Consider the following 17,313-nt stretch of genomic DNA (forward strand, 5'->3'; position numbering starts at 1 on the left):
TCCTGGACACAGCAAGTGACCTCCTGCCAATTGTGGGAGGTCAAAGGACCCTACCCAGTTGTTTCTAAGTTTATACAGCGAGGAATTCAAAGCTAAGCTTGTAAAAAAAATGATATCAATTGTCATGGTTGCTGTCATATTGAGCTTTTTTATATAGTGCAACATCCACTAAACATGCTCAAAGCGCTTCACAAGGGGTACCTGGCCGACAGCAACACTTAACATGTAGAACGAGCTGTGATGCCTGTTAGGCGATATTACAAATTTTTCGACAGAGACAATGGCCAGGTACTCATTTTACACCTGAGTATGGTGAGAGAATGTGAGTAAAAAACCTTTCCCAAGGACTCAACTATGCGCCTCAAAATACATCTTGTAATTACCTCTTCCTCCGTGGCCTTGTTGATTTCTTGAGATTTTCTCAATTCTTGCTGCAATTTTCTCACTTTCTCATCATAAATCATAATCTAAAAAAAGAAGAGAAAAAAATAGTGAAGGGGGTGGAGGGAGATGGATGAAGCAACTGAAAAAAAAAGACGTGGTAAAACTGTCAATATAGCAAACCAATTTTGCAGTGCTCTGAAGAAAAAAAACAACAACTCGTATTCAAAAGTTTGTGTAGAAATCTTGTCTTCAAATACTGATAAATGAAAACAACAACCATCTTTGCAAAAACGCTCAAATCTGTTACATTAGAGACAACTCCAGAGGTCCCAGGTTTGAGAGTTTTTGCACAGATAATTTTAATTATTTAATCGATTGGTATTTGAAGGACAAGTTTTCTGGCCAAAATTTTTAATACATGTTTTTGGCGTTTTTTTTCAGAGCACTGCAGAATTGGTTTGCTGTATTGACAGTTTTACCACTATAGAATGACCTAGCACTTAAATCAAAATGCCACAATAAGCCCTCTAGATAAAATTATGACAACCAATATCCATTATCGATATGATCAAACTCATTCTATATTGAACACATTTTGAATAGAATAAAACAAAACATTGAAAAAGTAAAATTTTAACACCGAATTTACAAATTTCAGTTCATATAAGTCATTCCAGTTAGAATTTCTATGGGAGCTTATGGAAAACTTACTGTGTTGTACCTTAACGAAGTTTGGCATTTTGTTTGTAATGTGCCTGGCACAATCTAAAAACAAAGTTTGGGATTTTGTTTGTAATGTGCCTGGCACAATCTAAAAACAAAGTTTGGCATTTTGTTTGTAATGTGCCTGGCACACGATGACTTTGTAAAAAAGGCACAATCCAAATTTTCATCTTTATTCAAACAAAAAAAAGTAATATGTCTACAGGGTTTGAACCGACCTCATCCTTCATAGAGTTGTTTTGTTGGGCCATCTTGGCCGCCTCAGTCTTGATGGCCGCCAACTGTCTGGCTTTATCGGTCAGCTGGTCCATGGCCTCTTTGTGGTGACCTTGCAAGGTTGTCAATTGGACCTTCAATTCGTGGACCTTGCTGTCGGCCTCCATCAGCTGGGGATGGTTGTGAAGAAAGTCAATATGTTGATTGTTAATCTATCAGCTATGTTATTTAACCGGGCGATAAATGCCTGTGATTACTTAATGCTGTCATTAATAAATCTCTCCTCTTTACGTCTAACAGTGAGATAAATGGATAGCTCAGTTGGTAGAGCACTTGCTTCACACGTAAAGGGACCAAAATCAATCCCAAGTGCATTCAAGATTTTTTTTTCAGACCTCCCTGTCCACCCATCAGCATTAATTGGGTAGCTGAGTCTGTTAGATTTGTTGGAAAGTACTTTGTGATAGATTAGCGTCCTATCCAATAGATAGCAAGCGATTGCTATTGTCCGTTTCACGCTATAGAGACCGGGATAAACTCACTCCGGCTTCATGGGCCAAATTGCTCTGAAGGACTATTACACTCACACTCGTGTCAATTGATTGATAACGCTAAACTAAATCAGAATTTCCCCCAACTTGGATCTGAAGGAGGACATATATTTGTGCAGCTATGTGGTCTTGTGGTATGACACTCGCTTTCGGATCGGAAGGTCCTGGGTTCGATTCGAGCCTCAATCAGCGCATAGTTGAGTCCTTGGAGAAGGCTCTTTTCTCACATTCTTTCAACGTACTCAGCTGTAAAATGAGTACCTGGCCGTTAACAGCGTTGTATCTGTCCACAACTTTTTGTAACATCGCCTAATAGGCATCATGTCCTGTTCTAAATGTTGCTGTTGGCCAGGGATCCCTTGTAAAGCGCCTTGAGTACATTTAGTGGATATTCGCTATAAAAAAAATAAATTTTTTTAATATTGGCAATTAATGCCCGATGCCCCCAAATTCACTCAGATGAAAAAACAATTATTCTGCGATGTTTGTCTTTACTTACATTGGACGACGAGTTCCTGTACTGTTCCTGGAGTTTTTCCTGATCCATCTGAAGTTGGGCCAAAGTGTCTTCATAACGGGCAATCTAATGAGGATAGGAACAAAAATACAAGTTTGTCTTTCGCAATGCAAAAAAAATATTTATTTTTTCTCGATATAAAATCATTTGATAAATTTAAGTACAACAAGCATTTTACCAAACATGTATAATGTGCTCTTAAAGACCTGCCTAAGTTTTCAAGAAATTATATGGTTTATTACAAGAATATTCCATCAAATAAAAGTTACCGGGACCAAGTGAAACACAATAATAAAATTGTGCGGCTATGTGGTCTGGTGGTATGGCACTCGCTTTCGGATCGGAAGGTCCTGGGTTCGAGCCTCGCTCGGCGCATAGTTGAGTCCTTGGAGAACGTTCTTTACTTACATTCTCTCACCATACTCAGGTGTAAAATGAGTACCTGGCTGTAAACAGCGTTGTCTCTTTCTGAAAAAATGTAATATTCGTCTAACAGGCGTCATGTCCAGTCCTACATGTTAAATGTTGCTGTTGGCCAGGGATCCCTTGTAAAATGCTTTGAGCACGTTCAGTGGATATTGCCCTATATAAAAGCTCAATTTTTTATTTTCAAAAATAATTGACTGCTAAGATTGGATATGAATGAAAAACCAGTCTAGCAAAGACTACAAAAATCTTTAGTAAGAGTGAGGTGAACATAGTGAATCCCGGGGACACAGACAGTCCTCATCCCTACCTCCTGAGCGTGATGCTTGGCCTGTTTCTGGGCCGTCTGCAGATTCATTTCTGCCAGTCTAAGCTGTCCCTCCTTCTCAGCCATCAATTCGTTACTTTCTCTGTTCTTCTGATGCATGTTGTCAATCTCGTGTCGTAGTCGCACCATCTGTTCTTCCCGGGCTTTGACCTTGAAGGGAATTGTTTGCATATTCTTGATTAAGATTAAAGTTAAACGACTCACTTTATATCATCTAAAACTTTATCTGTGTTCATAGGTGGTATAGTTTAAGTTGCATCTGATCAATGAAATACATGAAGGTATTTTGTAATAAATGGGGGTCCCAATAGCTCACTTGGTAGCGCACTTGCTTCTCAATCAAAGGGACAGAGATCGATCACGGGTGCAGACAAGATTTTTTCTGACTGCCCTGTCCACATAGCAGTGATTGGGTAGCTGGGTCTGTTAGACCTGACAGAAAGTACTTTGTGATAGACTAGTGTCCTATCCAAAGGGTAGCAAGCAATTTCTATTGTCCGTTTCACGCTATAGGGAATAGACCCTAGAGACAAATTTCCCCTATGGGATGAATAAAGGGAATTTTATTTATTTATTTATTTATTTTATCCTGTCAGGAATTATTTAATCTAAAAAGAAAAAAACAAAACTCATGAGATTTAAAAAAAAAAAAAATTTAATCTGAACTTACCCGGTCCTGAAGTTCCCGTGCTTGTTTCTGCATGGCTTCAAGGTCGGCTTGAATGTCAAGGCCGTTCTTCTTGCTGGCACTGAGTTGCTGCACCGTGTCTCCGTGTCGCTCCCTCTCTGCTCTCAGTTCTGTCTGGAGCTGATTCAGGATCTGTTCTTGTTGTTCCACCTGAGGAAATAAAATGATTTCAACTTATTATTTAGGATTTAAAAAAACCCAAACATTATTAGAAATAAATATCAAAGCAAAAAATGAACATGATATAGCGTTCCCCCCTTTCTCACCTTCATAATTTTGTGGTATAAACAGATAAAATTATGTGCTCAAAGAATATTAGCAGCGCTTTTCTTCAGGGGGAAAAATTAAAATAAACAGTTTGAGAAAGGAAGAAAAAAGAAAGAAACAAACAAACAAATGGTGAAAGAAATAAAGAAAGAAAGAGGAAAGAAAGAATGAAAGAAAGAAAGGAAGAAAAAAGAAAAAAAGGGAGAAAGAAAGGAAGAGAGAAAGAAAAAAAAGAAAGAAAGAAAAAAATCCAATTAATTATAATTCACATATTCATGAGTGAGGATTTTAAAATTAAAATGAGGATTTTGTATCAATTGATAGATAACGCTTATTAACTATATCAAAATTTCCCCCAAACAAAATCTTTCTAAGCCAAAATTTTCAGGAATTCTGAATTATCAAAGAGTTCCTTACCTGATCTGAGAGCATCTTCTCCTGTTCCCTACTGCCATTGAGTTCCAGTTCGTTCTTGTGTGCCTGTTGTTTGTACGCAATGCCTTCCTGTACGGAGGCGTGGTATTCCTCTTTGGACAAAACCAGGTCCTTCCTTAACTTGTCAATCATCACCTTCTGTTCTTCCATTTCCTCCTCATAAGCCTCGGCCCTTTCCTTGATGGCTTTCAGTTCAGCCTGTTTTTAAGAGTTAAAACAAACATGTTTTTAAATGTGCTGCTATGTGGTCTAGTGGTATTATACTCGACTACAGATTGGAAGGTTCTGGGGTCGAGTCCGGCTCTGAGCAGCGCATAATTGAGTCCTTGGAAAAGGCTCTTAACTCATATTCTCTCACCGTACTCAGGTGTAAAATGAGTAACTGGTGATTAACAGCGTTATCTCTGTCAGAAAAAAAATTAATTTCACCTGACAGGAGTCATGTCTTGTCCTACATGTTAAGTGTTGTTAATGGCCAGGGACCCCTTTGTAAAGCACTTTGGGCACATTTAGTGGATATTGCGCTATATAAAAGTTCATTAAAAAATTATTTTTTTTCTTTGTTATCTTATCATTTCAATTTTGCAAGATTCATATTTCAAGACAGGCAAATGCTGCTGCTTTCAACCTGAGGAAATAACAACAGTCAAATGGAATTGAAGCTTCATTTTAATTAACGAAGACAGGATAATGTGGACATTTCGGGTTTCTCCTTTGTCAACAAAACATAATGAATGAAATAATAATAAAGACGATTGAGAGATTCTAACAACGCGTTCTCTTATCTCTCATTCTACTTGAGTAGTTCATTCATCGAGTCACGAATATAATCTGATGGATTTGAAATTACCTGTAGTTTTCTGGTGTTCTGTTCGTGCCTTACAATTTCTGTCACTCTCTGACTAAGCTGGTCTTGTGTGGATTGGAGACTGTGTTCCATCAGATTCAATTTCTCCTCATGGTGAGCAAGCTGAAAGTGTTTGAAATCGAATGGATTAAATACTACAATAACTTGCTACCAAGACAATGAAACAGCCCTTTCTCGCTATCATTTCAGTTCCTTTCATTTACCTAAAAGTGACTCTTGATATCTGTTGAAAACCTGACTAGTGCTACGAAAGATTAGTAGAATTACAAATATTTGGCCCCATCTACAGAACTGCACAGACGTTTTTGATTCAATAAATCTTGTTGAAAAGGAGAGTTTGGTTGCTTAGAAACTGTATTTAGAACTTTGAAGCATTTGTGATCATTCTGAGGGCAGATAATTGATTAGTGATGCTATTTATTGTGACCTATTCATTGCTTATCTTGGAAACTGCACGAATTGTTGAAATTTCCAGTAGGCAGCTCTGCTGTTGGTAGAGCACTCGCTTCACAAACAAAGGGACCGAGATCGATCCTGGATGACATTGAGGATTTTTTTCCTGACCTTTTATTGAAATATTTCTATGTCCATCTATCTGAGTTTTAACTGATGTATTCATATTTTTATTGGGTTTTTTTGTCTTTGGCTGAAGAAGGTTTTTGAGCCCGAAATGTTCCATTTTTGGTATTTTGATCTTTTATGAAGTAGTTATTTATATTCATTTTTGTTTATCACTTTATACATCCCACAGCTTCCATCGGCTGAATGTCACTTTGACTTGTATATGATAAAAAAAGGATTTGGATTTAAAACGTTTTACATCAAATGCTGACGTTGTGGTGAAAAAAATGTGGCTTGGAAGTGGCTTGGATAGCTTTGAAATCAGTGAGAGAAACGGTGAACAGTAGAGTTTGGAACAATTTTGGGATGGTCGATTTTTGTTCTTAAACCTGTCCATTTAATTACTTTTTTACACAGCAAATTAGATGAAGAAATAAAGAAAAAAAGAAGGAAATAAAGAAAGAGAAAATGAAAGAAAAAAATAAAGGAAAATACAGGAAGAAATTTAGAAGAAAAAAGAAAGAAAGAAAGAAAGAAAGAAAGAAATGAAAAGAAAGAAGAAAAAAGAAGATAAATCACAAAATATTAAAGTAATAAGGGAAAAAAAGACAAACAAAGAAGCTGTTTGTCCTTGAACTGTGACCTCTCACCTCCTGGGCACAGTCCTTGTACTGCATCCTGGATTCATTGAGATCCTTTCGTAGATTCTCACCATCTGACTTCAATTCTGCAATCTGGGGAAATAAAAGGTCATTGAGGACATCAATATTCTAGTTTGTAGTCTAAACAGGGTGACTGATCAGTTTGTATCATCAAGCTATGGTGAGCTTGATCAGAGAAAAGTAGATGACAAAGAGCACTGACATTTTCAGTTCATATTAGTTTTACATGTTGAGCATCAACCCCATTTTCAGGGGATATAACAATAAAAATAAATACTGTGGCAGCTAATGGTAGTGGAAGGGGAGGGGGAGGGTCCCATTAGCTCAGTTGGTAGAGCACTAGCTGCACATGCAAAGGAACTGCGATCAGTCTCAAGTGAAGTTGAGTATTTCCGCAACTCCCTTTCCACCCAGAAGTGATTGGGTAGCTAGATATGTATGATATAGTGGAAAGTACTATACTAACGTCCTATCCAAAGGGTAGCAAGCAATTGCTCTTTTCTTTTCATGCTATTGAAATCAGGATTAACTATGTCTCCATAGGCCTAATAAGGACTGCTTGTATTTCTCATTTCAAACAACTTTCCGGTACCCTCTGAGGAAGGCCTTCAGGAAAAAAAACAAAAAAAAACAACAAAATATCAAAACGAAATTTAGGAAAATTCAGCTTACCACGTTCTCCAATTGTTTACATTGCACATTTGTCTGGTTCATCTCCAGTCTTATTTCATGAAGGGACCGTTCCAATCGTTCAATCTGGAAAGAGTGATTTAAAAAAAATAAAAAATTTGACAATGTACGTGAACGTCTGAGATTTTCCAAATCAAATTGTTAGCATATACTGACAATAGATAAATATTGAATTGATTGAATTGAATTAAATTAGGGTGAATTCCCTGCATTGATTTGATCTGAAAAAGAAGACATTGTCCTGATTTATTTACTAGAATTGTGACATTATGTCTGTGTGTGCGTTTTGTTATGTGTGTTTCCTTTAAGATACTTGTTATAAATGTAGATTGGTTCTCTGTCCCATAGAAGTTATTGGTTCTCTGTCCCATAGAGGTTATTGGTTCTCTGTCCAATAGAGTTTGCTATATCACGATGAAGATGAAAAAGATCTGACGAACTAAGAGGCAAATGCCGGTTTTGCCAATATCATAAGAAATGACAGACTTAAGCTAAACTTTGGTCTGAAAACTTATAAAAATTAATTGAAAATGAAATTAAGCTTTTTGCCCATAACTGAACTGTGCGGTCACAGTGACATTGAAGAAAATCAAATTATAATCAGAACTCGACAAACCTCTTCCACTTTACTTCTGATATCGTCCCTACAAGAAGCAATTTCTGCCTCGTTCCGTTTAATCTGCTCTTCCTTGTTGTTGATCTCACACTCGGCATTACGCAGTGAAGCCTGAGTCTCGGAGACCTGACGTTCCAAGGATGACACCTGCTCTTCAAATCGACACGTCTCACTCTTGTGTCTTTGATGGGCTGAGGCAAGATTCAGTTGCAGCTGCTGACTGTGTTGTTCTAGTCGGTCAATCTGGGAGAAATGAAGGAAGGGGGGAGGGAGAACACAAAGTTATCTTTAAGATTTAAATCAATAATAAAAAGAATACTTTTCACCACGGGGGGGGGGGGGGGGGGGGGGGGGGGGGGGGGGGCTACATGAATTTAAAAAAATAGATACAGATTAGCTGTTGACAATATACTAATTATTTAATCCTGGGCCAAAAAAGAGTAAAAGTGTAACTCAAATTTTTCATCAAAATTGTAAATCTTAAGGTAGCCATCTGTGATTTTAGGATCTATAATATTTTAGAAAACTTTATTTATTCTCTGTTTTTCATATAAATCACATCCCACCTTTGACAAATTTAACATAAATCACATCTTGTCATTGATAAATTTAACATAAATCACATCTTGTCCTTAATAAATTTAACATAAATAACAGCTTGTCCTTGATAAATTTAATATAAATCACGTCTCATGTGGGACCCTCCATTCAAACTCTAACAAGAATTACAATTAATATGTGCAGGTGATCAGGTACTAAATGTCTACATTTGGAACATCCTGAATACTAATTTAAACATTCAACCACATCACGATGTTACCTTTCCTGTCATATTTCATTCTAAAATGTCATTGCACTGCCCACTGTCTCATTGTCTTAAACTATACTAAACAAAGTGATACTAAACTGCCAAAAGCTGTGGACTGCAAAATGTAATGGAGAAATATTCCCCGCCATCGATCTGGTTTTTAAATAATGTTTTCGTGTTATTATTGTTTTTTGTTGTTGAAAGAGGAAAAAGGGACACCCAAAGACTAGATGGTTGGATAGGGTAAAGGACGATAAGAAAGAACTGGGCCTGAAGGAAGATGATGCTCTGAACCGAGATGCATGGAGATGTGGCATTCATTAAGGCAACCCTGAAAAATACGGGATGAGCTAGAAGAAGAAGATGATTTTTTTTTTTTTGCTGTTGGCTGAAGAAGGGTTTTGAGTCTGAAATGTTCAGTGTTTGGTATTTTGTTTCATTTTTGAAGTTGGTATATTATTTTTGTCTGATACTATTGAATTGTTTTTCGATAAAAGTCCCAAAATTTTGCTGCTTGACGCTCTAAAATTAAATGACTTCTTCGATTCAACAAATAAAATAAATCAGATTATATGTGGGATTTTTGTTGATTATTTTCAAGCTAACATTAAATTTCATCGCTGATTCTTACAAATAAAACACAACATCCTCTGAGAGAAGCGGTCACTTTTCTTTTTTACAAACCTCTTTGAGAGCAGCACTCTTGTCCTCCCTGGCCTGTGTGAGGTCAGACTGCGAGATGGCCAGGTCTGACTTCATCTGGTCAATGGTGGACTGTCGCATCTCCACGTCACTCTTTGTCTCCTCCAGCTGGTACTCCAGGGAGTTGATCTGTTCTTCCTTCTGGAGGAACTGTCAATAAATAAGAGGATTTTTAAAAAGCCATAAGCACCAATTCAATTTCTTCAATGGGCAGTGACTCTTCCATGTTTATTTACCATAAATATTCTTTGTTTTGTGAGATAAACTATTTATTGCAACTAGTTAACTGCGATACTCTAGAAAGACATGGAATAAAAATTAGGCCAGGAAAATCGTCCTTCAAATAAAACTCAAACCTGGAACTTTAAAGAGGACCTTCGAGGTCCTAGATTTCAGAGTTTTTGCCAAGATGAGGGTCATTTAAAAGTAGTCCTTCAGAGCCATTAGGCCCATGGAGCCAGAGTTTATCCCGGTTTCTATAGCATAAAACGGACAATAGCAATTGCTTGCTAGGTTTTGGATAGGACGCAAGTCTATTGCAAAGTACTTTCCATCAAATCTAACAGACTCAGCTACCCAATCACTGTTAGGTGGACAGGGGAGTCGTAAAAAAATTTCCAACTGCACCCAGGATCGACCATCGGTCCCTTTGCTTGTGAAGCGAGTGCTCTACCAACTGAGCGAGGGTCATTTAAATCGATCAAGTTTTCAGGCCAAATTTTTAAATATGTCTCTTTCCTAGTACTGCAGTAAATTGGTTAAGAGCATTAAAACTGACGACAACAAAATAGCAGATCATTCGTTTTGAATCCATTCCAATTACATTATCATTAAAAGATTTTTAAAATGAGCTTTTATAAAGAGCAATATCCACTCAACATGCTCAAAGTGATTTACAAAGGGTCCCTAGCCAACAGCAACATTTTGAGGCAGTTTCTCATGGCATGTGATAACTTTATGGCACTCTGTGTTTATTCAGCTAAATATTAAACTCTGAGTGTAGAACCGGCCTGAGGGCCCTAAGTCCTACCGGTTATAAATGTAACGGAAAATATTTCTCACTTTTCCTATTGAAGTGATACAAAGCTGCTAGAAGCTGTGGAATGTACAAAGTAATAAGCAAAAATGAATACAACAGCTTCAACAAAAAAAACAAAAAGAGAGAAAAGAACAAAATACGAATACGGACCATTTCAGGCTCTTTATTCTTTTTTAGAAGCTGTTATATTCATTTTTGTTTATTACTGTTGCTATTGGAAACGTTTTTCTGTTTTACTAAATTTAGAACTAAAGTTAAAATCAAACAAAACAGTACAAATCAATCAAAATATATATATTTAAAAATAAATCTTACCTCCCTATCAGAATGGCTGTGTTCACCTTGGTAGGACAAGAGTTTATTTTCGAAATTGTGAGCTCTTTCGTCGTTTTGAAGGGCCTTGAATTGTAAATAGAAAGATAGAGAACAATTGATCCAATATGGAAAGATGCACATTGAATAACTGATTTCTTTCAGATTCTTACAAAACAAACTATTTATTATAAGATTTTAATACAGGATTAAACCACACGTTTTATTTTAAGATTTTCATGAGGTTGTCTGGTAAAAAGCTTAAACGGGGAGTGTTTTTGGCTCAATATATGTCATTAAATCTTATCATTATTACACGCCTCATCCAAAACTATTTATAAAACAAGGAATTCTTTATTAATTGAATTGAAAGTGTCAATCATTTATGTAACTAGATGCACTTTGTTCATCTATCTCTTCCAGTCGATATTGTGGGTGGAGTTTAAAAATTTAGTTTATTGAATTGTGTCATCACTTTTTGTGCAGATCATTAAGCACTATTGATGACTCATTTTAAATTAACTGTTAGTTTTTAAAAAATGAATTAAAAAATGAATACCTTTACTCACTCTCAGGAAAATTTTCCTTGACATAAAACTAAAGACCAACTTAAAAGCTATCCACCCCAAAACCAGACAGTTCTTTCCACGCACCTGATGTTGAGCGTTTTGCATTTGCTCCCTAATCTCCCTGCCTGTGTCCTCCAGATCCTTGATCCGTTTATGGGAGGAGCAAATCTCCTTCTGGGAGGAATCCAGCTCCGTGGTCAGCTGATGAATCATGTCCTCACATTTACTCAGTTCCTCTTTGCTTTCAGAGTAAGCCCTGTCCAGACCTTCCAACTCGGCCCTCAACTGTTCCACTGTCTGTTCTTTGTCAATCTCCTGAAAACCAGAAATAAATTATAGAACTTGGTATAATAAAATTCCCTTTATTCATCTCTATGAGGATATTCGACTATTTATTCTAATCCAATTCAGTTCAATTCAATCCTTGGTTACAGATTCAACACATAAAAATAGATGCAGCATTTGTGTGGTGTGGGATGTTGTTAGATTATGGCTCTGTATCACAATCCAATCACATCCATACTGTACAGCTTCAACACTGAAGATAGACACAACATTTTTTTCAGAGCGTTACTCAAACTCTGGGCCTTCCAGACCGAATGTGAGTGTCATACCACAATACTGAATAGCCACACAAAATGATACTCATGTTGAGCTAAACATTCATGATAAAATGCAGTTTACAAATATTTAAAAAATTTCTATCCTCAAATACTAACCCGACTTCTGCTCTCTGTCAACTTATCCTGTAACGTGTTGACGGTGGCCTCCAAATGGCCAATCTGGGTGCTGGCCTGACTGTACTTCTGCTTCAAACCGGCCACCGAAGACTCCAACGCGTCTGTTTTCTCATTGGCTACCTCCAGTTGACTCTCAGCAATCACGAGCTGCTGTCGCGTCTCGGACAAAATGGCCTCTTGTTCCTGGAGGTGTTCGTTCTTCATGTGAATCTGAAGATAGAAAAGGAAGCATAGAGAGGAATATTAGAATATTGTTATATTATCTAAATCAGTGGTTAAGGCATTGTACTGTCATCTAGAAAGTACTGGGTTCAAGCCCCGCTTTTAGCACTTTGGGTTTTTTTCTGGGGAAGATAATCAGCCCCCAATTTGGTCACTGTGACAATATGGGTGATATCTGTTGACATCAGATATCTTGTTTGATGGATTATCTGTATTCCTTCATGGAATGTCTAGACATTGGCATCTCAGGATGCCATACACACACCCCCACACAAACACTCAGTCACACAAATACACACACCCACACCCACACACAAACACACACAGAAATGTACTCAAATCAGCAGTACTTTTGGCTTGTAGATGTTTGTATTTGGTTCAAGTCATCTCCGAGACACCCACACACTTAGATACACACATACACAGATCAGAAATGTACTCACATCAGCAGTACTTTTGTTTTGTAGATGTTTGTATTTTGTTTAAGTCATGCCAAACACACTCACACACACACACACACGTATACACACACATGTACACACACCCAAAAAAATTTACTCACACCAGCAATACTTTCATCTTGTAGTGATTGTATTTGTTCAAGTCATCCCCGAGACACACACACACACACACATACATGAACACATACACAAAATGTACTTACATCAGCAGTACTTTCGTCTTGTAGATGTTTGTATTTGTTCAAGTCATCTCCAAGACCAGAGATGGTCGACTTGAGTTCTGCTACGTTACGTCTGCTGTCGGCCAGTTCCTCCTTGGTGGACTCCAAGTCCTCTCTCAAGTCTGATAACTCTTGCTGCAGACGCGTGATCTCCGCATTGGAAGAGTTCTTGGTGATCTGCAAGTCTGACTTCAACTGCTCCACCAATCTCATGTGATTCTTGGCCTGAGATAAAAATAGGGGAAGGCAGACTAGTGAAGGCTATGTTAAAACTTTTTAAAAAAAAAAAGAAAAGTATTCCTTCAGAGCCATTAGGCCCATGGAGCAGGAATTTATCCCGGTTTCTACAGCGTGAAATGGACAATAGCAATTGCTTGCTATCCTTTGGATAGGACACCAGTCTATCGCAAAGTACTTTCCACCAGATCTAACAGACTGCTGGACTGGGGGGTCAGAAAAAAATCTCGACTGCACCTGGGAACGATCTCGGTCCCTTTGCATGTGAAGCGAGTGCTCTCTGAGCTATCGGGGACCCCCCCCCCCCCCCACCCCTTAAAACTTAAAACAAACGTAGAAATTGGTGAGATTCACAACACACAAAAATCCCTGGTACAATCTAAACATTGGTGTGTTACTGAATACCATAAAAAAAGGTGAGGGACAATAAATGTTTCGTGTTTTATCCTTCATCAGTCGTATGGAGTAAGAATATTGATTGATATTGAATGACATATTATGTGCCATTGTGTATCAGTCTGATACTCTATAGACGATACATGTTTACTAATTCTGCATGACAAAATAACATTTAATCATATGTATAATCGTAATGGCTTTAAGTCTGTTAGAGAGAATTTGGTGACAACTGATTATTTCTATGGCTGTCGACAGAAGACAAAAAAACAATGGAGTGGGACTGCATACCTTCTATAGACCATATTGATTCAAAAATAATTTTCATCACAGCATGGCAATCATAAGAAGTCAAGAATCCGATTCAAAACAATTTAAAGCTCACAGTTTGTCCGTCAAAAGCTAACATACGCTTTATCTCCCCAGAACAAATTAAATGCAGGTAAAAGAGCTTTTTCATCATCTGACTCCTCCATTTGGAATAAATTTCCTTTTGAGATTAGAAATTCAGAATCCCTGGAGGCATTCAAAAGCAAGTTAAAGACATATTACTTCAGAAATCATTTCTTTGCTTTATTTAAAAAAAAATTCTTAATGTATTTCTATGTCGATAGCATTTTACATATTGAATATGTAATCGTCTGTATTAATAAATATAAATATATATATATATATATATATATATATATATATATATATATATATATATATATATATATATACATATATTTATCTATTCTTGTAAAGCTCCTTGAGCTCATATTGCATGAGGTGTTGGCACTATATAATTGTGCATTATTATTATTATTATTATTATTATTATTATTATTATTATTATTATTATTATTATTATTATTTATTCATTTATTTTCAGGGAAATTCATTAATTTGTTTTCAAATGTACCAATATTAAGCTGTAAATAAATAATGAATTCCCATTCAATTGAATCAAATAATAATAATATGGATGAATTTTAATACTGAGTATTTTACTGGCTTGTAGTCAAACAAGTCGTTTAAAATGGTTGATATCTAGATTAATCTCATAAGGTTAAGTAAGACACTAAAGACTTCATTTCATGGAAGACAACTAGGATTTTATTTACGAGAAAGAATTTTTTTTGTTTTTCAAAGTCGACAATTGGACTTACGAAAAGAAAAAAAAAGTATATCTTATAAACAGAAACGTCCTCGTTGAATTAATTGAACAAGGAATGACAATGAATCTGTGAAGCAACAAGACTGGAACATTGCAATATCATGCGGTGTGTCAATGTGTTAATGAATTTTTAATTCACAAAAGTGAGTGGAGCAGGCACTTATGTTGCTAACAACAAGAAATGAAGTAAGCAAGAAAGTGCCAGAAGACAACAGAGAATAAAAATTTCGCGGCGGCGATGGGGGTTCAAACCCGCGACCTTACTGGTACAACTCGTGACTCTACCGTGTGAGCTATCCAGGGTAGTAAGGTCGTGGGTTTAGCCCCCATCGCTGCTGCAAAGTTTTTCTTCTCTGTTGTCTTCTGGCACTTTCCAACTCACTTCATTTGGTGTTAATGAATGGATGCTCCTGTAAAGTGCTTTTGATGCAATGCGTCATGCACTGTTGAGGTGAAAACATGAAGTCTTTGACGATGTTAAATTCCGTAAAGAAGTTGGAGGCATGCACACAAGTTTGTGTGTGAGAAGAGAGAGAGACAGAGAGAGAGAGAGAGAGAGAGAGAGAGAGAGAGAGAGAGAGAGAGAGAGAGAGAGAGAGAGAGAGAGAGAGAAAGAGAGAAAGAGAGAGAGAGAGAGAGAGAGAGAGAGGGAGAAAGAGAGAGATGATTAAAAAGGTAATTGTATATCTATTGTAAAGGTAATGATGATGATGATGATGATGATGATAGTGGTGGTGGTGATGGCAGAGAGGAAATGCCTGCTATCAAATCAAAATAAAAGGAAATAAAGCAATTGAGGGCTTTTATAACTACAACTCTCTTCCTCCCTCTCTCTCTCTCTCTCTCTCTCTCTCTCTCTCTCTCTCTCTCTCTCTTCTCTCTCTCTCCCCCCCCCCCTCTTCAATCATAAAAAAAAAAAATTCCTTTCGTTGTCTCAGTCTCATTCTGTTCAGGTGACAGAGTAAAGGGCAATAACTCCCACCTTCAAACTCCAAACCAGACCAGACTATTGACCATGTAGGGATAAAGGTCGAAGGTCATGTAGTAAAGGAATAACAAAAAAAAACAAAAAACGATTGGATTCGCATCCAAAAACAGTTCATCATTTAACATTGCATTGCATGAAATATTTCACTAAGAACACCTCCTCCAAAAAGAATCAAGAAAAAGCAAGCAGGATTCGGGCTTGAAAAAAAAAATAGCATGACCAAACAGACACAAGGATTGTAGCAAGATCCTTCTACACTTAAAGTCATATGGAGAGGAAGATAAAGGGACTATATGACTTAACCAAAAACTAAAAGTGCCTAAATGAACCAATAAGATGGAGAGAAAGATAAAAGGAGTAATTGTGACTCATATATAAGGGAACAACACGAAACAAGTGACGTTTCGGACTTTGGCCTTTTGCAAGTAAACACAAAATATATATGTATATATATTTTGTGTTTACTTAAAAAAGGCCAAAGGCCAAAATGTCTTAGTTTTGTGTTGTTCCCTTATATATGAGTCACATTTACTCCCCTTATCTTTCTCTCCATCTTATTGGTTCATTTAGGCACCTCTAGTTTTTGGTTAAAGTCTTATAGTCAGAGGTAAGACTGCATTCAATGTGAAAGTAAGCTTTTACAAGATGTGGACTGTAAAATGTAACGAACACAAAGAAAAAATGATTATCACAATAGCTTTGATAAAGAACAAAATACCCAAAACACGGAACGTCAAAACTCTTCCTCAGCCAAGAACAAAAATAAAATAAAAACATTAATACATAACATAAAATCAGGGGTGCCAATTCAGGAGACAAAAATTTACTGAACTTTTTTTTTGACAAATACATTGACGGACTCCTTTCTGTGTGTTGAACTCCAGTAAAAAAGACATTGTGTACTTACTTCTTTCCAATAATAAAATATACTGAGGGTTTATAATATAATGAATTCCGTGCATATTCGGAAAATTGGCAACCCTGTAAAATCCAGACAGGCGACAGAGAAATATTTGGCTTGGCATGTCATGTCTGCAAGGAATGGATAGAATCTTGGAATGTCAAAATTCTTGTTCAGCCATTAACAAAAAAAAACCCAAATAAAAACATTAAAATATATAGGAATTTTGAAATAGAAATTCCATCCTTTTACTTGTGGATGAGACTTGCCAAATGTCATCTATCGGGATTTTTAAGTGATGTATTCATGTCTTTATTGTTTTCATTGTTGGCTGAGACAGGGTTTTGGGGCCCATAACTTTCAATGATTGGTATTTATTTTTTTTTGTTTTGAAGCTGTTCATATTCAATTTTTGTTCATTATTCAAAGGCACTGAACAATAATAAACATCTTAATCGCTAATGCAATATACCAATGATTATTTTTAGTATCAACAATCAGTCCATGGCGAAATTAAGAAATTAAGATTTCTTGAACATTTGGTGAACATGCTTTTATAAAAGGTGTGCTTTGATATGTAACTGTCGATAAATGATATGTGTTATGTAAACATAAACATGTTGTTT

General features: G+C 36.6%; 1 protein-coding gene across 24 annotated transcripts in view; it reads right to left on the reverse strand.

The window, feature by feature from the left end:
* Window positions 1–17,313, reverse strand: part of LOC144977366 (uncharacterized) — a 118,842-nt gene that overhangs the window by 20,479 nt on the left and 81,050 nt on the right. For all 24 annotated transcript variants that reach the window (XM_078922504.1, XM_078922502.1, XM_078922511.1 and 21 more), the window contains 15 exons: window positions 12,989–13,231; window positions 12,082–12,312; window positions 11,447–11,677; window positions 10,797–10,880; window positions 9,425–9,592; window positions 7,933–8,175; window positions 7,299–7,382; window positions 6,615–6,698; window positions 5,386–5,505; window positions 4,518–4,733; window positions 3,816–3,983; window positions 3,128–3,295; window positions 2,374–2,457; window positions 1,326–1,493; window positions 384–467 (listed from right to left, as the gene is read on the reverse strand). In XM_078922504.1, coding sequence (XP_078778630.1) covers window positions 384–467; window positions 1,326–1,493; window positions 2,374–2,457; window positions 3,128–3,295; window positions 3,816–3,983; window positions 4,518–4,733; window positions 5,386–5,505; window positions 6,615–6,698; window positions 7,299–7,382; window positions 7,933–8,175; window positions 9,425–9,592; window positions 10,797–10,880; window positions 11,447–11,677; window positions 12,082–12,312; window positions 12,989–13,231 — 2,376 coding nt within the window. The remainder of the gene's footprint in view (window positions 1–383; window positions 468–1,325; window positions 1,494–2,373; window positions 2,458–3,127; window positions 3,296–3,815; window positions 3,984–4,517; window positions 4,734–5,385; window positions 5,506–6,614; window positions 6,699–7,298; window positions 7,383–7,932; window positions 8,176–9,424; window positions 9,593–10,796; window positions 10,881–11,446; window positions 11,678–12,081; window positions 12,313–12,988; window positions 13,232–17,313) is intronic.

This window comes from Berghia stephanieae, chromosome 7, assembly GCF_034508935.2.
Source record: "Berghia stephanieae isolate SIO BIC M18660-M18661 chromosome 7, UCSD_Bste_1.3, whole genome shotgun sequence".
NCBI classification, from domain to species: Eukaryota; Metazoa; Mollusca; class Gastropoda; order Nudibranchia; family Aeolidiidae; genus Berghia; species Berghia stephanieae.